The sequence below is a fragment of the Phocoena sinus genome, chromosome X (genome assembly GCF_008692025.1).
Source record: "Phocoena sinus isolate mPhoSin1 chromosome X, mPhoSin1.pri, whole genome shotgun sequence".
In the NCBI taxonomy this organism is placed as follows: Eukaryota; Metazoa; Chordata; class Mammalia; order Artiodactyla; family Phocoenidae; genus Phocoena; species Phocoena sinus.
The window spans coordinates 61,566,025-61,592,109 of record NC_045784.1 but is presented as its reverse complement, the minus strand read 5'-3'; the positions used below and the strand labels follow the sequence as shown (position 1 = coordinate 61,592,109).

At 51.6% G+C, this 26,085-nt stretch overlaps 1 protein-coding gene and 1 pseudogene across 1 annotated transcript; both read left to right on the top strand.

Moving 5' to 3' along the window:
• Positions 1–2,082: 2,082 nt before the first annotated feature.
• LOC116747106 lies at positions 2,083–6,091 on the top strand (annotated as a pseudogene).
• Positions 6,092–14,784: 8,693 nt separating this feature from the next.
• LOC116747105 (uncharacterized protein CXorf49 homolog) lies at positions 14,785–20,534 on the top strand. Its single transcript, XM_032618920.1, has 7 exons — positions 14,785–14,809; positions 16,614–17,989; positions 18,658–18,814; positions 19,344–19,420; positions 19,690–19,735; positions 20,321–20,362; positions 20,467–20,534. The coding sequence occupies exons 1-6, from the start codon at positions 14,785–14,787 to the stop codon at positions 20,359–20,361; spliced, it is 1,722 nt and encodes a 573-aa protein (XP_032474811.1). The 3' UTR covers position 20,362; positions 20,467–20,534.
• Positions 20,535–26,085: the final 5,551 nt, after the last annotated feature.

Genomic DNA, 26,085 nt, shown 5'->3' with positions numbered 1-26,085 from the left:
GGATTGCAGATTTACAGTGCACCCAATCTCCCCTGCTCTGAAACTTCCCCAGCATGGCCAGCTTCTCAGGTGCAGACCCAGAAAACTGGGCCTTTGAGTTCCACAGGCAACAGGGGTTCAGACACCCCAGGACGTCAGCCAGAGCAGGATGCAGGAGAGAGAGGTGACTGAAGACAGAGGAGTATGAACGGGAAGGAGCAGAAGGAAGGTATGGGAGGAATGGAGCGGTGTCAGAGTAGGAGTTGGGTGGCAGACAAGGGAAATTCTAACACCCATGGGCCGTATAGAAACCAAGGGAGGCACCACTCCCCAGACATCAGTACTGCTCAGCTCAGGGGAGCTGAGAACTGACAGTTCCAAGAAAAATTGAGAGACACCTGGCTATCCACACCCACCGCCATCACAACTGGTAGGCCTTGGTTGTGCGTCCTTCAAAACTTTGAAACATACTTGTACATATACTTAAATGAATTCTCATATATTACATAGGATTGACTGGTGTGTGTGCGTGTGCCCACGCACGCGAGTGATTTAACTTACAAATGTGAATCCAAAGCCATCGTTCTGCAACTTGCAGTTTGAAGTCAGGCGGATGCTTTCGAAAGCTGTGAGAATGGCCTGATGCATTCCGTTAGGACTGCCACGCTTTATGCTACTGGATGCTAAGCCACGTTGCATTCATCCATTTCCTTACTGACGGGAATTTGGAGTGTTCCCAGTTTTTCCCGTCACCAACACCCTTGTGCATGTGTTCTTGTACACTACAGGTACCAGCGTGTCTCCGGAAGAAGTACCAGGCAGCGGACTTGCAGGAGCATAGAGGAAATAGATTCTTTTTTCCTTCCTTTTAAAGATCTTGGGCTAAAAGCAAGGACTCTGGAGTCAGATTGATTGGTTTCAATCCTGCCGCAGATCCCCACGAGCTGAATGACCTTGGGCCAGTGGCCGAACCTCTCACTGCCTGTTTCCTCACCGGTAAGAGGCCAGTAATAGTTGGTACTATAGTTAAAGGCGTGTCACGCGGATGCATTATTATTTATGCCCAGCGCTTAGAAGAGTGCCAGGCACAGAGTCCGTGCCAGCACTAAGTTGCTTTCCATGGATTCTGCCAAATTACCTCCCAAATGCGTCTCTTGCACCACCGCCACAGGGGTTTGCTCCTAACCTCTCCCACCCTCGGAATGGTTAAGCTCTTTGAAGGCTGTCAACCTAGTGTGTGAAACCCAATTCGTGGTTTTAGTTCACATCTCCAGGATCAGCGGTGGGGAGCATCCTTTGGGGCGTAACTGGCCACTGCGATTTCCTCTTCTTTGAATTTGCCTCAGAGAGGGCGAAGGGCTGATGGAGCGAGGCCAACCCCAAGTCTATCCGGCAAACCCGCCTGCCAATAACGTCTGCTGAGCCACATTTGATGGAGCAGTTGAGACAGAGACCTTACAGAACGAAAATACGATCCCTTTGCTCTCTGGCCGACCCCTGATCACTGACTGCGGGACTCCTGTGCCCATTCTCCTGTTGGGTCGTAAGGCTTGCGGTGGAAGGGAGGCTGGCAAACGCTTTCGGCGCGTGCTAGGCATCCAGCGCCTCCATCTTGACGTTTCATCCTCACCACCCCTGGAGCCCGGCGCCCTCACTCCCCGACGCCCTCGACACCCTGTATAGATGGGAACCGGAGACTCACAGCTGTGACTCTAACCGGAAAGGGGAGGCCGGACAGGAGGAGGCGGGCCCAGAGGCTTGACAGAGGGAAGCACTCCCACCATCCCCTTCACCAGCCAACTGCCCGGACCGCCCACGGGCTTGCGAGCAAACCAGAGGCCCTCGACCCCACTGGTTAGGCTTCGAGGGGGCGGGCAAACAAGGCGCCCGCTGGTTGGCGGGGGCCTGACCAATGAGGAGGCTGCTGCGGGGCCGTGGGAGGTGCGCTGAAAGTGGCACGTCCTTTCTTTTGAGGCAAGCTCGTGCGGCGCGTGAGGTGGCTGACGCAGCCTTCTGAGCGCCGCACGCCTAGCCCGCCGTGACCGCGACCGCGACTCGGGCCATCGACCGTCGCCCCGGTTCCGGAGCCGCCCGGGTCGTGACATGAGCTCCCCGGATGAGGTGTCTGTGTGGAGAAGGCGTGTCCGCCCAAAGGGCAGGGAGCGGGCCGGCGTCCGCGCGGCCGGCCCCGCAGTCCCGCGTGGACCCGACCCAGATCCCAAGCCTGGGGAGCCGCGGAGCGGCGAGGGCGGAGGCCGCTTCCTGGACCCCGAGGGCTTCCAGTCGAAACGGGAGATGCTGGAAGCGCGAGGGCCTGTGCTGTGGGGCCGCGAAGGCGTACCTGGTTCCCCAGATGACCACGCGAGGGACCTCCTGGACCTGATCGAGGAGTCTGAGGAGGCCGAGGAGGCCAACCTGCAGCAGCTGAACCGACCAGGATGTGCTGGGCGTCCGCAGATACCCGGACCCCGAGGGCTTCGAGTCTGAGCCGGAGATGCTGGAAGCGCGAGGGCCGGTGCTGTGGGGCCGCGAAGGCGGACCTGGCTCCCCAGATGACCACGCGAGGGACCTCCTGGACCTGATCGAGGAGTCTGAGGGGGCCGAGGAGGCCAACCTGCAGCAGCTGACCGACCAGGACGCGCTGGGCGTCCGCAGATACCCGACCCCGGAGAGTTCCACTGCCTTCGAAGAGTCCACCGTGTTGACACTGAGCTTCGAGGAAGTTCCCGGCGGTCGAGGAGAGCCCGGCCAGAGCTGTGGGGAGGCGCCGACGGCTCCAGCCAGCCCTCTCCACCTCAGTGGGCCTGAAGCGGGCCGGGCCTTGGGGAACCCTAAGAGAGGCACTAAGCGTAGATTGAACGTGGCTGCGGATCGCCAGCGGCGATCCGCGGAAGGCCTGACCTGGCTGCTGTCCGACTCCGAGTCCTCAGATGAATTCAGTGAGACACAGCTGATGACGGTGAGCACTTACCCCAGAGGAGGAGGCCAGGCCAAGCCCAGCAGACCCGAGGATCCCGGGGACACTCCCAGACACTCGAAGTTCCAAGCCAGGGAGAATTTCCTTCACGTGACAGGCTCTTCCCTGTCGTCGGCTCCGCGAGGACTCTCTTCGGTTGTGGAAAGGCAGGGCGTGGGAGAGCAGGGCATCTCTTCCCCTAAGAAAATGCAGAGCGTGCTGTGGGGGAAGGGGGGCAGCAAGCCCAGCTACCCGGGAGCTGCTGCTGCTGCTGCTGCTTCTGCTTCTGCTTCTGCTGCTGCTGCAGGTGGCCTGCCGCGGGTCACTCCTAGGAAGAACGGAGCCCAGGAGAAGAAATCCGTCGGGGGAGCATGCAAACTTGCCCTGGGGGGAACCTTCCATTCCCGGGGTCAGCGAATCTCGGCAAGTCCCGTGGAACCGGCCACCTTCCCCCCAATCTCTGGTATTCCGCAGCCTGGGAGACCCAAGAGTTATACCTTGGTCCTTTCGGGAACCAAACAGTCCGAGCACAGCGGCGCTGGGAAGAAATCCGTGGTCAGGTGGGCAACGGAAGTCTGAGGCGGTGGCGGGAGAAGATAAGGACCCAAATAGAGACCCAGCCCCAAAGGGCCAAGGTGAGTAGGCCATGCTCCTCCTCTCTCCCCACTCTTCCCCCCCCCCACAGCACCCAGGGCACACGTCTTCACCCATGCTGCCTCTGTCCACTCCTCAGAGGTCAGCATTGGGTGCCCCTCGGTCACTGGGTCATTACGATGCCACATCGGGCTCCTTTTCCTAGGGACAAACATTAAGGTAGCACTTCGGGTATCCTGGGCCCGGTTCTCCACCCTTGGCCTCTTTCCAGCCTCCTCTGAGAGACTTGGGCTGGGATGGAAGGGAGGGCTGGTAGCTGAATTGGGTAGGGGGATCCCTTAAAAGCTTCCCCGGAAAGCCTCAGTATTCAGACTCACCAGCTTCCCGAATCCTCCTTCCTAGCTGTTCCCCAGACCTTCCTTGCAGGGGGCCTGGGCTTTCTCAGTGTCCCACTGTTGTCCCTAGATCAGCTCTGCCTGCTGGCCTGGGGATGACAGAGGGTGAAAGTGCTAATGAGATCAGCCTTTCAATTCCCTTCCCAATTCCCTGCCTCACCCTGGCGGGAATCACACATCTCTCTCTCTCTCACTCTCTCTCCCTCTCTCTCTCTCTCTCTCTCTCTCTCACACACACACACACACACACACACACACACACACACTTCCTTAGTCCAAATCAGTGAGAAATTTTTGTTTCAGCTGCTAACTCACAGGCCAGCGGCATCTTATCTGCGCATGCATCGTAGAAAAGCCAGCAGTGGCGACGTCAACACCCGAAGCCCCCAAGATCCAGGACACTCAGAACCCTTGGCCCTGAACCGGGGAGTAGTCATGCCCAGGGGGCCTGCCCCCTCAGGTGAGTGTCGTGGGTTTGATATGAGGGGAGGGAAGAGGGGTTGAGGACAGAAACCTCTGCCTCTGTCTCGGCTGGGGGCACAGCCTTGCTCCCAGGCAGCTTCTCCCACAGGAGACGGGGTGCTGGCAGGGCTGGCCTTGAGCCACATCATCCTCTGTGTGGGGTTTGTGCGACCGGGGTGATCGGTGGCAGTGCCCCAAACAGCTGCTCCGGGTGTAGACTTGCAGGGGAACAGCCTTTTCTGTTAAGTCCTGTTCGGCCACATTGCTCTCCCAAGTGCTGGCTGTGGGCTGCAGCTCTGGGAGGGTCGAATCCAGAGCCACATTGTTTGGGGACCACAATGGCGAAATGGCTTCCCCCGGGGAACAGGGAAGGCAGGCCCAGAGACAAGGTTCCAGCCGCTGGGGAGAGCAGGGGCGGCTGGTTGCCAGCAGAGGGTGGTGCTGCCTCACCTCACTTTAGAGCCCCCTTGGCCCTTTCCACCTCACTGGGAGCCTGGGAAGCTGGATTGTGTGTCCTTTCCCTCTCAGGTGACCAGGAGCCACTTGACCATCCCCCAAGACCGGAAACGCAGCAGCAGCCACTGGGAACGCCCTGCTGTCCTTGGGTAATGCTTCCTCTGCATCCTGGAAATGCAGGCCCAAACTCGAGGGTGGGATCTGGGTCCAAGTTCAGCTGACATGTGTGGGCGACCCCTCCCCTGCCCCCATCACGTACCCCACGGAGGGAGCCCACCTTCTTTCTACTGAGGAGCCCTTGCCAGTCTAACCACCTGGCTTTGGGGTGGAGGGCCCGGGGGAGTGGGGAAGGTGGAGGAGAGAGGAGGCCAGAGTATACTAATCATTTCTCTTCCTCCTTTGTCTGCTGGCCTAGTGTCTCGAGCTTAAAAGAGAAGTAGACGAACTTAAGGAGCAACTTGGTATGAGGAACCAGGGCCGGAGAGCGGTGTCTTAGTGCAGAACCCGGGTGGGCACCTGGGGTGGGGGTGGGCTGCAGGTGCGGTGGCCTGGCAGGGACGATCATCCCTGTGGGGAGGAGAACCTCTCAGGCCTCCCCCTGGAGCTGGCTGTGCATGTACAGCTAGGCGTGTGTACAAATAGCAAAGTACTGTCTGGACTGCATGCACACTTTGACAACCAGACCAGTCCTAGGGAATGTCCTTCTGATAGGACTTTTAGAGATGCCTCGTTGATTTTTCCCTTGAACTGCTGCTTGGTGTGGCTTCTAAGGTTCTTGTTGGATTGTTTGTTTGTGTGTGTGACAAGTTCTGAGTGGTTGTGGCACGGCCCACAGCATGAGAGCTGCTGGCACATTTTGTTTCGCTTTAGGAACCGGTTCCACATTCAATTTGGGTGGTGGGGAGTGATCAGGCCCAGAGCTCTTTGCATGGGGTCTGGAGGGGTTTCAGGTTTCAGGGCTAGGCGGTTCGTCACGGGGATGGGGGACAGGCTTCTATATCCCTCTATCTGGAGCACCTGCTAATGCCTGTCCCTGTTGCAGCTGCCATGCAGTACCTGGCTGACAAGTCGCAGACCCTTTGAAGTGAGTGTTACACACACCGCACCCCTTCCCACAGTCCTGGCTGTTGAGCAGGGCTGGGGGCTGGCCATGGCTTGAGGCTCTTCCCTGACTCTGCTGTTTCACAGGTTGAGCCCAGCGTCTTCCTGCAAGAGGAGCAGCTGGTACCTTTGGGGCCCTGGAGCTGTGGCCAAGCTCGTTCCCTTCCTGTTCTGCCTCAGCTAGGGCTTCCTCTCCCCCTTGTTTTGCCCCCGCCCCGCCCCAGTTTCACAGCAGTTTCCAATTAAAGTACCTCTCATATTCTGTGTTCTGCCTTCTCTCTGGAGGGGTAGGGGTCGGGGTCGGGGTAGGGGCCTGGGGCGGGGCGCTGCTCCACGTCAGAGCCTTTTCCAGAACGGTATCTCATGGCATCCTGTGGTGGGGACTCTGGGCCAGCCTCTGCTACCATCCCTGCAGACAAGCCAGCGGAGTGCCACAGGTCTGGGTCCTGTGTGTGCTCTGCCTGGCCACATTGGCACGTCCTCCGTTTCCCCCGAAGGCCCTCTTCTAGTTCTCTCCAAACCCCCCTCCTCCTCTGGGGTCTGGCAGGTTCCCATTCATCTCTGTCATTCACCCTTCCCATCAGCAGGAACTCATGACCGCCTTCCAGAGCTCCAATCTGGAAGCATTCACATCCTGCCTGCCGTAGCCAGCTGACCACCCGTCCTCCAGCCGGGTCGTCTGTACACCCTTGAGTGGAAATTGGCCCGTCAGGTTCTATGGCAAGTGTGGTTAGTCGGTGTGTGTTGTTGCATGGTCCCCGTCAAATACTCTTCCACCATCCCCATGACACAGATTTTCCTGGAAATGATATTTCCGTGTCCCAGCTCAATCTCCCAGACTGCCTCTTTAGGAACACATGAGATTGAGTCTGAACTCCATGTTCGATTTCCCCCTCACTCGAGGTTGGGGAGCACTTCCTTCCCTCAGCCAGGACCCAGGGCTGTACCAGCCTGAGACTCAGAGGGACAGATTTGTGTTTGAGTGAGGCAAGGGTGGTTCTGCCTGACACCCTTCCCGAAAGACCGGTGTTTTACTACACAAAAGGGGGTATGATGGTAGATTGGCCATTCAAGGTTGGTGACTGTGTGTCCCTGTGTGTGAATAAATGTAATCAGGGGTAATCTCCCTTGAGGGAGAAAGATGTGATTCAGGGAGTAAAGGGAGTAGAGGCTGGTCCAGGTTCTGGAAGGCATCGAATGAAGCAAAAGCAAGGGTCGGATCTGTTTTGTTCAAGGCTTGTCGTTAAATTCCCAAAACATGGGAGGGGGATGATGCAGAAGTCAGCAAACCCCACGACAGGGTGTCGGGATGCTCGAAATGCTGGATTCGCTGGAGGTGGCTCTCGATCCTACTCTGTGATCCTATGATGTCTGACAACTCCTGTGGGTGTGGATGGAATGAGATTGGGAAGGGTGGCTCCTCAGAGTAGCTCATCTTAGAATCAGGGGACCCATATATGAGGCCACCCAACATGAGCTACCCGGGACAGGGGCAGGATGGGCGCAGTGACGATGGGAAGTAAGGAGTGACTGCACCTGGACAATGGGGAGCACTTGGGTCCACCCTTCCCCCATATTCTCACCCTGGCTCCCTTCCAGAGTCCATGGCATGAGCTCAGGTGGACAGACCACAGGTGGGATGGGACAGTCACAGACCTCAGGGTCAGAAAAGAACGTTCGTGGGACTTAATCCTTCCCCTCAAACCCCTCCCTGGAGAAGGTGGGCTTGATTGCTGCCCAGGCCTCTGGCTCGATTCCTAGAATGTACCCAGTGCCCCAGCCCAGCCTGTAGCAGGCTTATGTTCTAGCCCCTCTTGCTCCGGCACTGCTCCCCACTGAGCTGAGGCCATTACCAATGAGTGTGTGTGCACTTCGAGGAAACAGAGCTAGCTTAGACCTTGGACCTGCCTCTGACCAGTAGAGACAGTCATTCCAGGTCATGTGTCCCTGCAGACACTCTGGAGAGAGTGAAGCTACCTACAGGCTGGAGATAGCCGTCACAGGAACTCGCTTCCCAGTGCACACTATGGATGTGAATAGAATGTTAACATGAATTGTTAATAGAATGTTAATAGAAACCTTATTCATAGTCACCCCAAACTGAATGCAATCAAGATGTTATTCAACTGATGAACGAATAAAACCATACATCTATAAATGAAACATTTTTTAACAATACAAAGGAAGGAACTCTTGATACATGCAACAGCTTGGATGAATCGCGAATGCATTATGCTAAATGAAAGAAGCCAGTCTCAAAATGTTACATACTGTGTCACTGTTTGTAATAATAGTTGGAAAATGTAAAACTATAGGGATGGGAACCAGATCACCAGTTATCAGAGGTTTGGGATGGGGGAGATGGTTTGACTACAAAGCAGCAGAATGAAGGAGATTTGGGGGCTGATGGAACTGTTTTGTATCCTGATTGTGGTGATAGTTACACAAATCTGTCCATGTGTTAAAACTCATGGTACTGAAAACAAAAAAGTTAATTTTACTATGTAATAAATCAAAATATATATAACTAAAAAAATTAAATGTGTCATACATAAAGGCTTGGGAATCACAATGGCATGCAAAATAGTACCAGCATTCTCAAAAGTGACATTGAAAGTCAGAAACCTTTTCAGCCTGAAATTATGTATCAGCTATCAAATAAGCATGAAATTAAAGGTAATATTAAAGGTAATATTTGTTCATGCAAAGTCTTAAAAGAAATTATCACCCATGGTACACGGAGAATGAGTCCCATCAAAACACTGTGGTAAACCAAGAACAATGAAGACATTAATTCTAGGAAGCAGAAGATCCCACTTAGGGTTTGGTAAAGGAGTGTTCTAGGAGCAACACTCTAGGCAACCTAATAAAGATTGAACCTGTGTCCAGGAAAGTGATTTCCAACAACAAAGGAATGGACATAGTTGAAGATTGAGAAAATATTGCCAATAGGCCTATGACAGAAATGTAAGCTCTTGAGGGAAGGAACGTCATCAGTTTTTCTCAGTGATGTAGCACCATGTGTTAGAACAGCACCATGTGTTAACAGTACCTTGTAAGCCCTCAATAGAGAATTGTTAAATGGAAAGGAGAGAAAGAGTGAATGCGAAGAGAGGAATTTGAGACAGCAAGTATACATCGACTCTTAGGAGGTTTTATGTGAAGGTGAGCAGAGAAAAATGGTGTAGCTTGAAGGGAAATTGGAATCAAAAGAATGTTTTCTTTAATTGGGAGAAACTGACAAGATACATTGTATGCTGATAGGAATGATCCAAAATAGAGAAAAATATTTATGAATGAGGGAAGTTTGTTTCTGATTGCCTGTATACTCTCAATGAAATGGGAAGCAAGGTCATCAGGTGAGAGCGAAGGTGGTCCAGTGATCAGCAAGTACCCCCTCAACTTCCCCGGATCATCTTGTGAGCTTCTTCTTTCTTTTAAAGTTTTATTTATTTATTTATTTATTTTTTGGCTGCGCTGGGACTCTGTTGCTGCGCGCCGGCTTTCTCTAGTTGCGGTTAGCAGGGGCTACTCTTCGTTGTGGTGCGCGGGCTTCTCATTGCAGTGGCTTTCTCTTGTTATGGAGCATGGGCTCTAGGCACGCAGGCGTTAGCAGTTGTGGCACGCAGGCTCTAGAGCACAGGCTCCAGTAGCTCTGCCGCACAGGCTTAGTTGCTCCGTGGCATATGGGATCTTCTGGGACCAGTGATCGAACCCGTATCCTCTACATTGGCAGGCAGATTCTTAACCACTGTGCCACCAGGGAAGTCCCGTGATCTTCTTGTATGGAATTTTTCATAATAAAGTGCTGTGAAAAATTAAAAAGAAGTGCTTTTGTTCATTAAAAGGTATGATAAAAAGAGTGAAGGCAAGCTAAAAACTAGAAGATATTTACGTAACATGAAATCATCAGAGAATTAAAGTATAGAATACATAAAGAACTTCCACAAATAAATATGCAAACAACCCAAGGGGAAAATGGGCAAAAGACACTAAATGAACACCTCATAGACAAGAAAATCCCCAAGGCCAAGCACATGAAAAGCTGCTCAATATTATTACTAATATTATTACTAATCAAGAAATTGCAAATTAAATCTACAATGAGACACCATTTCACTATCACAAGATTGACAACAATTTTGTACTTTGTAAATATCAAATGTTGATGAGGATGTGGAACACTTAAACACTGTTGATAGGAGTTAGAAATTAGCATGACCGCATTGTAAAAAATCTGGCATGATCTAGTAATGTTGGAAATCTTCTTTCCCTATGAGATGACAAGTTCAGTCCTAAGTATGAGCACTGGAACACAGCTTCCCAGCCATTTTATTCTATGGCTCACACAGAAAATGATGATTGTATGGCATACAGGAGTCAGACTGACAAAGTTGTTCAGGGCCAGAACCAAGCGGTCCAGGGGCTGCTGTCTGGCTGTCTCTGGAGATGAAGGCCTCAAAGTCCCAGGTCCAAAAGTTGGAAAGCTCTGCCCTGGAAGGCTCTTGTACGTGGGCACCAGGAAACATGCGCCAGAATGTTTATAGTAGCACTATGAATAATATCTGCCCAAATGGAAACAACCCAAATTACCCATTGACAGTAGAATGGATACATAGGTTGAGATACAGTTGATTCTTCTTATTTGTAGATTCCATACTTGCAAATTCCCCTATTTGCTAAAATTCATTTTTAACCACAAATCAGTACCAGAGTGCTTTCCTCCTCATTCGAGAGAGCTGTGAGAAATTTGAGTTGGTGGAATATGTTCCCAGCTGAGGTCAAACAAGGTGACGCTCTGCCTTCTGGTTTCAGTCTCAGACTGCAAGCAAGTGTCCTTTTCATGATTTATCTGGTGCCACATAGTTTGCATTTTTGTGCATCTTTGTTGGTGATGTCATAATTTAAGATGGCCTCCAAGCTGTTGGCTGTGAGGTCAATGTTAATGAATCAATAATATTTGTATTAAATAGAGTGCCTTTAGACAGAAACACACATGAAACATGATTACGCAGCGATCAGTCGATGAAAATGTTGTGACCAGCGGATGGTAGGAACTTGAAATTATATTTCCCTTAGGAGCAATGTTTCAGGATTGCCTAATTCAGTGTTCATGGCAACTTTATAGACTGCAAATAACTATCATGATAATGAGAGTCTACTGTATATTCATTTGGTGGAACAGTGTACAGCAATGAAAATGAACAATTGCCTGCCACATGCAACAACAGGGATGAATCTCAGTTACACAGTATCACACGGGAGAAGTCAGAAACAACACAGATGATTCCATTTACATAAAGACCAAAGGATGCAGCAAAACCAACGTTGTTAGGAATATGAACCTATGTAGAAAATAACTAAAGAAAAGGAAGGGAATGATGAAGACAAAGGTTAGAGGTTACTTCTGAGGAGGGTGAAGGGAAAGGAATTGGAGCTTGCATGCAAGGAACTTCTAAGGTTATGGTGACATTTGAAAAAACACTGCTATAAAAGTTTACTGAGGGAATGAATGACTCCCATATCTGTATCCCTCTCCAGCTTTGACCCCTCACTGGTGTTCCAGAACCAAATTTCTAAGTGCATTCTGGCTAATTCCACCTGCATGTCCTATAAGAAACACAACCTTAATGTATCCAAAATCCCATCATTTCCCTCCCAATCTTTCTTTACTTCCGGTGTCCTTATGCTCCCCACCACAAAGTCACTCAAAACGGAAATGTTAGTCATCTTGGACTTCTGCTTCCTCGTGGTGGCCATAGAAACATGCCCCTCCGATCCACTGCAGGGAACATAGTAGATTGGCAAGTGCCAGCTGCCACTTCTCTGGCACCACCATTGTTTGTGCCAAGATCCCACATCCTTCTGGGTAGCTCCCAGCCAGTGACTGAGCATGGCAGGGGCATACTGCTGCAGGACAGGGACTCCTCTAAATGGCAGCTGTAGGTTGGGGACTCCACATGAGCCTGAACAAACCAAACTAAACTGAACGAAAGTTTAGTGTTAGAACGAAACTGCATCAGAGATTCTTCTTATCTGACCCTCCTTTCCCCCACGTCTCTCTTACAGACGTCAGACCCGCATCGCACCCTGAAGAAGAAGACTCATTCCTGCTCCTTCTCCTTTATCCTTCACATGCCATTCTCCCATCATGTTCGTCCATGTCCAATCATGCCTTGGTGTCCGTATTTTTGGAGGACCCAAACTAACAAAAGTGGTACCAGGAGTGGTCTGAGAAGTTAGCTATAAGATGGGGTTTATGGACCAGCTCACTCACTGCGCAAATGACAAAGAGTGTACCATTTTGAGTGTTATGTGGGGCATGGATAATCTCTAGCACAAGGTTACCTCCTGATTCCTTAAGGTTGTATCCATACGTACCTTGAAAAATATCCCAGTGGAGGGTCTTACTTGTGGCCTGTGAGATGATTCAGGCCTTTGAATGGTAGGGAGGGCACTATGTCTATAGGGAGGGCAGAGGCGGCTGTTCATCACTGTTATACTGGCGCCCTGCAAAGACATAATGAGAAACTAAGGGACATTACCAAACAGTTAAGGGCCAAGTGTAAGATTCATGGGGTTTTCTTGGTGGCTTACAAAATGCCCTTGACTCCTGCAGAGACAGCTGAGTAGCTCACACATTATGTGATAACAAGTAAGTGCAGAACTCCAGAGAGGTACACATCCTTGACAAACACAGGCCTGTTATGGGAAGGTCAGGGCCCTTTGTGGAGAAACTTCAGACTCTGAAATGTAGGCCGGGTATATTGCCATGGATGTCTCCAAACGTTGGCTTATCAGATCCAAACGTCCTGAGGCCTCATAGCTTGCAGGGTGGCCCTTCCTTCCCCAGCAACAGCTAACACATGCCCTGTACTGGTAGACTGCTACAGAGTCCGCTCCCCCACAAAGTGACAGACGCCTCTCCCAGGGAAACCCTCATCTCTTCTCCATATACTCACTGGGATATGCCGAGCCTGATAAGGGGAAAAAGAAATTATACACCAAGAAATAACAAGCCTGTACTGGCAGGAGCAGGGCAGTATCCCTGGGATTGGATTTTGAGGGTGCTGGATCAAGTGGACAGGAATATAAGAATGGATAAGCAAGTTTTACTGAGCGGAGGCACTTTCTCATGCCATGGGATTTAACACACGGGCAAGGACTCCCGGAGATGGAGGAAATTCACCGCGAGACTGGTGCTTTGAAACTTTGAGAAAGTGATGGCCCATAAGCAGAGAAGTGGAAATGCCTGCCTTGGATTGGCAGATGGCAGAGGAAGGAACAAAAAGGTTGAGTGATGCAGACATGCTAGAACGGACAGAAAAGGTGAGGCCAGTCACATGGCCTCATGGTTATGTCCCACTGTAGGGCTGAGAGGACACATCACTCACCAAAGCCATCAGGAGTGTTCTGGTGAGAGGGGCCCCAGCATCACCTAGAAGTTTGCTGGTTGCTCCCCTCTGGAGGCCAATGCCAATGATGGAAGGAAAGTGGTCCCGACCTGGGCTCATTACCACCCATCGGAGCCAACGAATTCTGACATAATAGAGGGCAGAGGGCAGCTCTTAACCAAGAGATGCCAGCAGACCACATTTCCAGTAACGACCAGCAAGGTCAGAGGGGCAGTCAAGAGTGCCTGCTTGACCGGCAGAAAGCTGAGAAGATGGCTCAGACAGCATGGCTCCCTAGGGGCAACTACAGCCAGCAAAAGGCAAGAATGCAAGAGAAGGAGGGCCATCATCCCGCTACAAAGCCACAGTCTCCTGCTCAGTTCCTGGTCCTGAGCCAATTCAGAGACCGGCCCCACTGAAGAGGTGGATGAGTCCTGAGGAGGAAGGATCCAGAAAAAAGGCAGTGGGTTATGACCGTCCCTAAAGAGAATGACTGCCATTTCTCAGGTGAATGTACCCCGAGGCTAGAAAAAGACCCAGACACTTCTACTACTACTGGACACAGGATCTGAGCTGACATTGATCCAGGAGGCCCAAAGTGTCGTGATGGGGCCTCATTAGAATGGGGCTTATGAGGCCCTGACATTAAAAGGAGTTGGGAATGGAGACCGGTTCACAGTGAGCTGAAGGGGTCCCTGGACCAAAATAGTGGTCATTTCTCCAGTCCCCAAGCTGATAATGATAAGTAATACACTTGGCAGTTGGAGCAATGACTTCCACATTGGGTCACTGCTCTGTGGGGTAAGAGCTATCCCGGTGGGGAAAGCCAAGAGGAACCTCTGACACTGGCTCCCACCCCAGGCCAAGAGAGTAAGTCAAAACCAGTATTGGATCCTGGTGAGCATAGGGGGCTAAAGCAGAGATTAGTGACATCATTGGAGACGTATGGGATGCAGGGGAAGAGGAGGTAGGAGAGCCACAGGGACGAAGAGAGTGGAGAAGGTGAGAAGAAGTTCCGGGAGTCTCTCTCTGGGGGAGGGAGGAAGGGAATGGAAATGGTGAGAGGGGAGACGGAGGCTTCCACTGAATCCACTGCTAATGTTTCCTAGGGTGCTGGTGGATGCAGGAGATTTTGCTATATCCTTCCTTATCCATTTTAACATATATGAAAGAGCACACCATGACTTAAAAAGTCACTGGGAGAAGTGGAAGCGGGCGGTATCCACAAACGGGCAGGCACCATCGGGGGCAGGCTCGAGGAGGAGGATTGCAGATTTACAGTGCACCCAATCTCCCCTGCTCTGAAACTTCCCCAGCATGGCCAGCTTCTCAGGTGCAGACCCAGAAAACTGGGCCTTTGAGTTCCACAGGCAACAGGGGTTCAGACACCCCAGGACGTCAGCCAGAGCAGGATGCAGGAGAGAGAGGTGACTGAAGACAGAGGAGTATGAACGGGAAGGAGCAGAAGGAAGGTATGGGAGGAATGGAGCGGTGTCAGAGTAGGAGTTGGGTGGCAGACAAGGGAAATTCTAACACCCATGGGCCGTATAGAAACCAAGGGAGGCACCACTCCCCAGACATCAGTACTGCTCAGCTCAGGGGAGCTGAGAACTGACAGTTCCAAGAAAAATTGAGAGACACCTGGCTATCCACACCCACCGCCATCACAACTGGTAGGCCTTGGTTGTGCGTCCTTCAAAACTTTGAAACATACTTGTACATATACTTAAATGAATTCTCATATATTACATAGGATTGACTGGTGTGTGTGCGTGTGCCCACGCACGTGAGTGATTTAACTTACAAATGTGAATCCAAAGCCATCGTTCTGCAACTTGCAGTTTGAAGTCAGGCAGATGCTTTCGAAAGCTGTGAGAATGGCCTGATGCATTCCGTTGGACTGCCACGCTTTATGCTACTGGATGCTAAGCCACGTTGCATTCATCCATTTCCTTACTGACGGGAATTTGGAGTGTTCCCATTTTTTCCCGTCACCAACACCCTTGTGCATGTGTTCTTGTACACTACAGGTAACAGCGTGTCTCCGGAAGAAGTACCAGGCAGCGGACTTGCAGGAGCATAGAAGAAATAGATTCTTTTTTCCTTCCTTTTAAAGATCTTGGGCTAAAAGCAAGGACTCTGGAGTCAGATTGATTGGTTTCAATCCTGCCGCTGATCCCCACGAGCCAAATGACCTTGGGCCAGTGGCCGAACCTCTCAGTGCCTGTTTCCTCACCGGTAAGAGGCCAGTAATAGTTGGTACTATAGGTAAAGGCGTGTCACGCGGATGCATTATTATTTATGCCCAGCGCTTAGAAGAGTGCCAGGCACAGAGTCCGTGCCAGCACTAAGTTGCTTTCGATGGATTCTGCCAAATTACCTCCCAAATGCGTCTCTTGCACCACCGCCACAGGGGTTTGCTCCTAACCTCTCCCACCCTCGGAATGGTTAAGCTCTCTGAAGGTTGTCAACCTAGTGTGTGAAACCCGATTCGTGGTTTTAGTTCACATCTCCAGGATCAGCGGTGGGGAGCATCTTTTGGGGCGTAACTGGCCACTGCGATTTCCTCTTCTTTGAATTTGCCTCAGAGAGGGCGAAGGTCTGATGGAGTGAGGCCAACCCCAAGTCTATCCGGCAAACCCGCCTGCCAATAACGTCTGCTGAGCCACATTTGATGGAGCAGTTGAGACAGAGACCTTACAGAACGAAAATACGATCCCTTTGCTCTCTGGCCGACCCGTTGATCACTGACTGCGGGACTCCTGTGCCCATTCTACTGTTGGGTCGTAAGGCTTGCTGTGGAAGGGAGGCTGGCAAATGCTTTCGGCGCGAGGCTAGGCATCCAGCGCCTCCATCTTGACGTTTCATCCTCACCACCCCTGGAGCCCGGTGCCCTCACTCCCCGACGCCCTCCACCCCCTGTATAGATGGGGAACGGAGGCTCAGAGCTGTGACTCTAACAGGAAAGGGGAGGCCAGACAGGAGGAGGCGGGCCCAGAGGCTTGACAGAGGGAAGCACTCCCACCATCCCCTTCATCAGCCAACTGCCCGGACCGCCCACGGGCTTGCGAGCAAACCAGAGGCCCTCGACCCCATTGGTTAGGCTTCGAGGTGGTGGGCGAACAAGGCGCCCGCTGGTTGGCGGGGGCCTGACCAATGAGGAGGCTGCTGCGTGGGCGTGGGAGGCGCGCTGAAAGTGGCACGTCCTTCCTTTTGAGGCGAGCTCGTGCGGCGCGTGAGGTGGATGACGCTGCCTTCTGAGCGCCGCACGCCTAGCCCACCGTGACCGCGACCGCGACTCGGGCCATCGACCGTCGCCCCGATTCCAGGGCCGCCCGGGTCGCGACATGAGCTCCCCGGATGAGGTGTTTGTGTGGAGAAGGCGTGTCCGCCCAAAGGGCAAGGAGCGGGCCGGCGTCCGTGCGGCCGGCCCCCCAGTCCCGCGGGGACCCGACCCAGGTCCCGAGCATGGGGAGCCGCGGAGCGGCGAGGGCGGAGGCGGCTTCCCGGACCCCGAGGGCTTCCAGTCGAAGCGGGAGATGCTAGAAGCACGAGGGCCGGTGCTGTGGGGGCGCGAAGGCGGACCTGGCTCCCCAGATGACCACACGAGGGACCTCCTGGACCTGATCGAGGAGTCTGAGATCAAGGAGTCTGAGGAGGCCGAGGAGGCCAACCTGCAGCAGCTGACCGACCAGGACGTGCTGGGCGTCCGCAGGTACCCGTCCCCGGAGAGCTCCACTGCCTTCAAAGAGTCCACCGTGTTGACACTGCGCCTCGAGGCGGGTCCCGGCGGTCGAGGAGAGCCCGGCCAGAGCTGTGGGGAGGCGCTGACGGCTCCAGCCGGCCCTCTCCACCTCGGTGGGCCTGAAGCGGGCCGGGCCTTGGGGAACCCTAAGAGAGGCACTAAGCGTAGGTTGAACGTGGCTGCGGATCGCCAGCGGCGCTCCGCAGAAGGCCTGACCTGGCTGCTGTCCGACTCCGAGTCCTCAGATGAATTCAGTGAGACACAGCTGATGACGGTGAGCACTTATCCCAGAGGAGGAGGCCAGGCCAAGCCCAGCAGACCCGAGGATCCCGGGGACACTCCCAGACACTCGAAGTTCCAAGCCAGGGAGAATTTCCTTCACGTGACAGGCTCTTCCCTGTCGTCGGCTCCGCGAGGACTCTCTTCGGTTGTGGAAAGGCAGGGCGTGGGAGAGCAGGGCATCTCTTCCCCTAAGAAAATGCAGAGCGTGCTGTGGGGGAAGGGGGGCAGCAAGCCCAGCTACCCGGGAGCTGCTGCTGCTGCTGCTGCTGCTGCTGCTTCTGCTTCTGCTGCTGCTGCAGGTGGCCTGCCGCGGGTCACTCCTAGGAAGAACGGAGCCCAGGAGAAGAAATCCGTCGGGGGAGCATGCAAACTTGCCCTGGGGGGAACCTTCCGTTCCCGGGGTCAGCGAATCTCGGCAAGTCCCGTGGAACCGGCCACCTTCCCCCCAATCTCTGGTATTCCGCAGCCTGGGAGACCCAAGAGTTATACCTTGGTCCTTTCGGGAACCAAACAGTCCGAGCACAGCGGCGCTGGGAAGAAATCCGTGGTCAGGTGGGCAACGGAATCTGAGGCGGTGGCGGGAGAAGATAAGGACCCAAATAGAGACCCAGCCCCAAAGGGCCAAGTGAGTAGGCCATGCTCCTCCTCTCTCCCCACTCTTCCCCCCCCCACAGCACCCAGGGCACACGTCTTCACCCATGCTGCCTCTGTCCACTCCTCAGAGGTCAGCATTGGGTGCCCCTCGGTCACTGGGTCATTACGATGCCACATCGGGCTCCTTTTCCTAGGGACAAACATTAAGGTAGCACTTCGGGTATCCTGGTCCCGGTTCTCCACCCTTGGCCTCTTTCCAGCCTCCTCTGAGAGACTTGGGCTAGGATGGAAGGGAGGGCTGGTAGCTGAATTGGGTCGGGGGATCCCTTAAAAGCTTCCCCGGAAACCCTCAGTATTTAGACTCACCATCTTCCTAAATCTTCCTTCCTAGCAGTTCGCCAGACCTTCCTCGCAGGGGGCCTGGGCTTTCTCAGTGTCCCACTGTTGTCCCTAGGTCAGCTCTGCCTGCTGGCCTGGGGATGACAGAGGGTGAAAGTGCTAATGAGATCAGCCTTTCAATTCCCTTCCCAAGTCCCTGCCTCACCCTGGCGGGAATCACACATCTCTCTCTCTCACTCTCTCTCCCTCTCTCTCTCTCTCTCTCTCTCTCTCTCACACACACACACACACACACACACACACACACACACACACACACACACTTCCTTAGTCCAAATCAGTGAGAAATTTTTGTTTCAGCTGCTAACTCACAGGCCAGCGGCATCTTATCTGCGCATGCATCGTAGAAAAGCCAGCAGTGGCGACGTCAACACCCGAAGCCCCCAAGATCCAGGACACTCAGAACCCTTGGCCCTGAACCGGGGAGTAGTCATGCCCAGGGGGCCTGCCCCCTCAGGTGAGTGTCGTGGGTTTGATATGAGGGGAGGGAAGAGGGGTTGAGGACAGAAACCTCTGCCTCTGTCTCGGCTGGGGGCACAGCCTTGCTCCCAGGCAGCTTCTCCCACAGGAGACGGGGTGCTGGCAGGGCTGGCCTTGAGCCACATCATCCTCTGTGTGGGGTTTGTGCGACCGGGGTGATCGGTGGCAGTGCCCCAAACAGCTGCTCCGGGTGTAGACTTGCAGGGGAACAGCCTTTTCTGTTAAGTCCTGTTCGGCCACATTGCTCTCCCAAGTGCTGGCTGTGGGTGCAGCTCTGGGAGGGTCGAATCCAGAGCCACATTGTTTGGGGACCACAATGGCGAAATGGCTGCCCCCGGGGAACAGGGGAGGCAGGCCCAGAGACAAGGTTCCAGCCGCTGGGGAGAGCAGGGGCGGCTGGTTGCCAGCAGAGGGTGGTGCTGCCTCACCTCACTTTAGAGCCCCCTTGGCCCTTTCCACCTCACTGGGAGCCTGGGAAGCTGGATTGTGTGTCCTTTCCCTCTCAGGTGACCGGGAGCCACTTGACCATCCCCCAAGACCGGAAACGCAGCAGCAGCCACTGGGAACGCCCTGCTGTCCTTGGGTAATGCTTCCTCTGCATCCTGGAAATGCAGGCCCAAACTCGAGGGTGGGATCTGGGTCCTAAGTTCAGCTGACATGTGTGGGCGAACCCCTCCCCTGCCCCCATCACGTACCCCACGGAGGGAGCCCACCTACTTTCCACTGAGGAGCCCTTGCCAGTCTAACCACCCGGCTTTGGGGTGGAGGGCCCGGGGGAGTGGAGAAGGATGGAGGAGAGAGGAGGCCAGAGTATACTAATCATTTCTCTTCCTCCTCTGTCTGCTGGCCTAGTGTCTCGAGCTAAAGAGAGAAGTAGACGAACTTAAGGAGCAACTTGGTATGAGGAACCAGGCCCGGAGAGCGGTGTCTTAGTGCAGAACCGGGTGGGCACCTGGGGTGGGGGATGGGCTGCAGGTGCGGTGGCCTGGCAGGGACGATCATCCCTGTGGGGAGGAGAACCTCTCAGGCCTCCCCCTGGAGCTGGCTTGTGCATGTACAGCTGGGCGTGTGTACAAATAGCAAAGTACTGTCTGGACTGCATGCACACTTTGACAACCAGACCAGTCCTAGGGAATGTCCTTCTGATAGGACTTTTAGAGATGCCTCGTTGATTTTTCCCTTGAACTGCTGCTTGGTGTGGCTTCTAAGGTTCTTGTTGGATTGTTTGTTTGTGTGTGTGACAAGTTCTGAGTGGTTGTGGCACGGCCCACAGCATGAGAGCTGCTGGCACATTTTGTTTTCGCTTTAGGAACAGGTTCCACATTCAATTTGGGTGGTGGGGAGTGATCAGGCCCAGAGCTCTTTGCATGGGGTCCTGGAGGGGTTTCAGGTTTCAGGGCTAGGCGGTTCCTCACGGGGATGGGGGACAGGACTTCTATATCCCTGTGTCTGGAGCACCTGCTAATGCCTGTTCCTGTTGCAGCCGCCATGCAGTACCTGGCTGACAAGTCGCAGACCCTTTGAAGTGAGTGTTACACACACCGTACCCCTTCCCACAGTCCTGGCTGTTGAGCAGGGCTGGGGGCTGGCCATGGCTTGAGGCTCTTCCCTGACTCTGCTGTTTCACAGGTTGAGCCCAGCGTCTTCCTGCAAGAGGAGCAGCTGGTACCTTTGGGGCCCTGGAGCTGTGGCCAAGCTCGTTCGCCTTCCTGTGCTGCCTCAGCCTAGGGCTTCCTCTCCGCCTTGTTTTGCCCCCGCCCCGCCCCAGTTTCACAGCAGTTTCCGATTAAAGTACCTCTCATATTCTGTGTTCTGCCTTCTCTCTGGAGGGGTAGGGGTCGGGGTCGGGGTAGGGGCCTGGGGCGGGGCGCTGCTCCACGTCAGAGCCTTTTCCAGAACGGTATCTCTGGCACCCTGTGGTGGGGACTCTGGGCCAGCCTCTGCTACCATCCCTGCAGACAAGCCAGCGGAGTGCCACAGGTCTGGGTCCTGTGTGTGCTCTGCCTGGCCACATTGGCACGTCCTCCGTTTCCCCCGAAGGCCCTCTTCTAGTTCTCTCCAAACCCCCCTCCTCCTCTGGGGTCTGGCAGGTTCCCATTCATCTCTGCCATTCACCCTTCCCATCAGCAGGAACTCATGACCGCCTTCCAGAGCTCCAATCTGGAAGCATTCACATCCTGCCTGCCGTAGCCAGCTGACCACCCTCCTCCAGCCGGGTCGTCTGTACACCCTTGAGTGGAAATTGGCCCGTCAGGTTCTATGGCAAGTGTGGTTAGTCGGTGTGTGTTGTTGCATGGTCCCCGTCAAATACTCTTCCACCAGCCCCATGACAGCAGATTTTCCTGGAAATGATATTTCCGTGTCCCAGCTCAATCTCCCAGACTGCCTCTTTAGGACACACTGAGATTGAGTCTGAACTCCATGTTCGATTTCCCCCTCACTCGAGGTTGGGGAGCACTTCCTTCCCTCAGCCAGGACCCAGGGCTGTACCAGCCTGAGACTCAGAGGGACAGATTTGTGTTTGAGTGAGGCAAGGGTGGTTCTGCCTGACACCCTTCCCGAAAGACCAGGTGTTTTACTACACAAAAGCGGGTATGATGGTAGATTGGCCATTCAAGGTTGGTGACTGTGTGTCCCTGTGTGTGAATAAATGTAATCAGGGGTAATCTCCCTTGAGGGAGAAAGATGTGATTCAGGGAGTAAAGGGAGTAGAGGCTGGTCCAGGTTCTGGAAGGCATCGAATGAACAAAAGCAAGGGTCGGATCTGTTTTGTTCAAGGCTTGTCGTTAAATTCCCAAAACATGGGAGGGGGATGATGCAGAAGTCAGCAAACCCCACGACAGGGTGTCGGGATGCTCGAAATGCTTGGATTCGCTGGAGGTGGCTCTCGATCCTACTCTGTGATCCTATGATGTCTGACAACTACTGTGGGTGTGGATGGAATGAGATTGGGAAGGGTGGCTCCTCAGAGTAGCTCATCTTAGAATCAGGGGACCCATATATGAGGCCACCCAACATGAGCTACCCGGGACAGGGGCAGGATGGGCACAGTGATGATGGGAAGTAAGGAGTGACTGCACCTGGACAATGGGGAGCACTTGGGTCCACCCTTCCCCCATATTCTCACCCTGGCTCCCTTCCAGAGTCCATGGCATGAGCTCAGGTGGACAGACCACAGGTGGGATGGGACAGTCACAGACCTCAGGGTCAGAAAAGAACGTTCGTGGGACTTAATCCTTCCCCTCAAACCCCTCCCTGGAGAAGGTGGGCTTGATTGCTGCCCAGGCCTCTGGCTCGATTCCTAGAATGTACCCAGTGCCCCAGCCAGCCTGTAGCAGGCTTATGTTCTAGCCCCTCTTGCTCCGGCACTGCTCCCCACTGAGCTGAGGCCATTACCAATGAGTGTGTGTGCACTTCGAGGAAACAGAGCTAGCTTAGACCTTGGACCTGCCTCTGACCAGTAGAGACAGTCATTCCAGGTCATGTGTCCCTGCAGACACTCTGGAGAGAGTGAAGCTACCTACAGGCTGGAGATAGCCGTCACAGGAACTCGCTTCCCAGTGCACACTATGGATGTGAATAGAATGTTAACATGAATGTTAATAGAATGTTAATAGAAACCTTTTCATAGTCACCCCAAACTGAATGCAATCAAGATGTTATTCAACTGATGAACGAATAAAACCATACATCTATAAATGAAACATTTTTTAACAATACAAAGGAAGGAACTCTTGATACATGCAACAGCTTGGATGAATCGCGAATGCATTATGCTAAATGAAAGAAGCCAGTCTCAAAATGTTACATACTGTGTGATTGTGGTTGTATAATATTTGGAAAAGGTAAAACTATAGGGATGGGAACCAGATCACCAGTTATCAGAGGTTTGGGATGGGGGAGATGGTTTGACTACAAAGCAGCAGAATGAGGGAGATTTGGGGGCTAATGGAACTGTTTTGTATCCTGATTGTGGTGATAGTTACACAACTCTGTCCATGTGTTAAAACTCATGGTACTGAAAACAAAAAAGTTAATTTTACTATGTAATAAATCAAAATATATATAACTAAAAAAATTAAATGTGTCATACATAAAAGCTTGGGAATCATAATGGCATGCAAAATAGTACCAGCATTCTCAAAAGTGACATTGAAAGTCAGAAAACTTTTCAGCCTGAAATTATATATCAGCTATCAAATAAGCATGAAATTAAAGGTAATATTAAAGGTAATATTTGTTCATGCAAAGTCTTAAAAGAAATTATCACCCATGGTACCCGGAGAATGAGTCCCATCAAAACACTGTGGTAAACCAAGAACAATGAAGACATTAATTCTAGGAAGCAGAAGATCCCACTTTAGGGTTTGGTAAAGGAGTGTTCTAGGAGCAACACTCTAGGCAACTAATAAAGATTGAACCTGTGTCCAGGAAAGTGATTTCCAACAACAAAGGAATGGACATAGTTGAAGATTGAGAAAATATTGCCAATAGGCCTATGACAGAAATGTAAGCTCTTGAGGGAAGGAACGTCATCAGTTTTTCTCAGTGATGTAGCACCATGTGTTAGAACAGTACCTTGTAAGCCCTCAATAGAGAATTGTTAAATGGAAAGGAGAGAAAGAGTGAATGCGAAGAGAGGAATTTGAGACAGCAAGTATACATCGACTCTTTAGGAGGTTTTATGTGAAGGTGAGCAGAGAAAAATGGTGTAGCTTGAAGGGAAATTGGAATCAAAAGAATGTTTTCTTTAATTGGGAGAAATGACAAGATACATGTATGCTGATAGGAATGATCCAAAATAGAGAAAAATATTTATGAATGAGGGAAGTTTGTTTCTGATTGCCTGTATACTCTCAATGAAATGGGAAGCAAGGTCATCAGGTGAGAGCGAAGGTGGTCCGTGATCAGCAAGTACCCCCTCAACTTCCCCGGATCATCTTGTGAGCTTCTTCTTTCTTTTAAAGTTTTATTTATTTATTTATTTATTTTTTTGGCTGCGCTGGGACTCTGTTGCTGCGCGCCGGCTTTCTCTAGTTGCGGTTAGCAGGGGCTACTCTTCGTTGTGGTGCGCGGGCTTCTCATTGCAGTGGTTTCTCTTGTTATGGAGCATGGGCTCTAGGCACGCAGGCGTTAGCAGTTGTGGCACGCAGGCTCTAGAGCACAGGCTCCAGTAGCTCTGCCGCACAGGCTTAGTTGCTCCGTGGCATATGGGATCTTCTGGGACCAGTGATCGAACCCGTATCCTCTACATTGGCAGGCAGATTCTTAACCACTGTGCCACCAGGGAAGTCCCGTGATCTTCTTGTATGGAATTTTTCATAATAAAGTGCTGTGAAAAATTAAAAAGAAGTGCTTTTGTTCATTAAAAGGTATGATAAAAAGAGTGAAGGCAAGCTAAAAACTAGAAGATATTTACGTAACATGAAATCATCAGAGAATTAAAGTATAGAATACATAAAGAACTTCCACAAATAAATATGCAAACAACCCAAGGGGAAAATGGGCAAAAGACACTAAATGAACACCTCATAGACAAGAAAATCCCCAAGGCCAAGCACATGAAAAGCTGCTCAATATTATTACTAATATTATTACTAATCAAGAAATTGCAAATTAAATCTACAATGAGACACCATTTCACTATCACAAGATTGACAACAATTTTGTACTTTGTAAATATCAAATGTTGATGAGGATGTGGAACACTTAAACACTGTTGATAGGAGTTGAAATTAGCATGACCGCATTGTAAAAAATCTGGCATGATCTAGTAATGTTGGAAATCTTCTTTCCCTATGAGATGACAAGTTCAGTCCTAAGTATGAGCACTGGAACACAGCTTCCCAGCCATTTTATTCTATGGCTCACACAGAAAATGATGATTGTATGGCATACAGGAGTCAGACGACAAAGTTGTTCAGGGCCAGAACCAAGCGGTCCAGGGGCTGCTGTCTGGCTGTCTCTGGAGATGAAGGCCTCAAAGTCCCAGGTCCAAAAGTTGGAAAGCTCTGCCCTGGAAGGCTCTTGTACGTGGGCACCAGGAAACATGCGCCAGAATGTTTATAGTAGCACTATGAATAATAACTGCCCAAATGGAAACAACCCAAATTACCCATTGACAGTAGAATGGATACATAGGTTGAGATACAGTTGATTCTTCTTATTTGTAGATTCCATACTTGCAAATTCCCCTATTTGCTAAAATTCATTTTTAACCACAAATCAGTACCAGAGTGCTTTCCTCCTCATTCGAGAGAGCTGTGAGAAATTTGAGTTGGTGGAATATGTTCCCAGCTGAGGTCAAACAAGGTGACGCTCTGCCTTCTGGTTTCAGTCTCAGACTGCAAGCAAGTGTCCTTTTCATGATTTATCTGGTGCCACATAGTTTGCATTTTTGTGCATCTTTGTTGGTGATGTCATAATTTAAGATGGCCTCCAAGCTGTTGGCTGTGAGGTCAATGTTAATGAATCAATAATATTTGTATTAAATAGAGTGCCTTTAGACAGAAACACACATGAAACATGATTACGCAGCGATCAGTCGATGAAAATGTTGTGACCAGCGGATGGTAGGAACTTGAAATTATATTTCCCTTAGGAGCAATGTTTCAGGATTGCCTAATTCAGTGTTCATGGCAACTTTATAGACTGCAAATAACTATCATGATAATGAGAGTCTACTGTATATTCATTTGGTGGAACAGTGTACAGCAATGAAAATGAACAATTGCCTGCCACATGCAACAACAGGGATGAATCTCAGTTACACAGTATCACACGGGAGAAGTCAGAAACAACACAGATGATTCCATTTACATAAAGACCAAAGGATGCAGCAAAACCAACGTTGTTAGGAATATGAACCTATGTAGAAAATAACTAAAGAAAAGGAAGGGAATGATGAAGACAAAGGATAGAGGTTACTTCTGAGGAGGGTGAAGGGAAAGGAATTGGAGCTTGCATGCAAGGAACTTCTAAGGTTATGGTGACATTTGAAAAAACACTGCTATAAAAGTTTACTGAGGGAATGAATGACTCCCATATCTGTATCCCTCTCCAGCTTTGACCCCTCACTGGTGTTCCAGAACCAAATTTCTAAGTGCATTCTGGCTAATTCCACCTGCATGTCCTATAAGAAACACAACCTTAATGTACCCAAAATCCCATCATTTCCCTCCCAATCTTTCTTTACTTCCTGTGTCCTTATGCTCCCCACCACAAAGTCACTCAAAACGGAAATGTTAG

Bases quoted from the DNA above. Each gene is read 5' to 3' on its own strand.
- LOC116747105 (XM_032618920.1), top strand. From the start codon at position 14,785: ATGAACGGGAAGGAGCAGAAGGAAG. The intron at 14,810-16,613 runs GTATGGGAGGAA...CCGCACGCCTAG, and splicing joins CGGGAAGGAGCAGAAGGAAG to CCCACCGTGACCGCGACCGC. The intron at 18,815-19,343 runs GTGAGTGTCGTG...TTTCCCTCTCAG, and splicing joins CAGGGGGCCTGCCCCCTCAG to GTGACCGGGAGCCACTTGAC.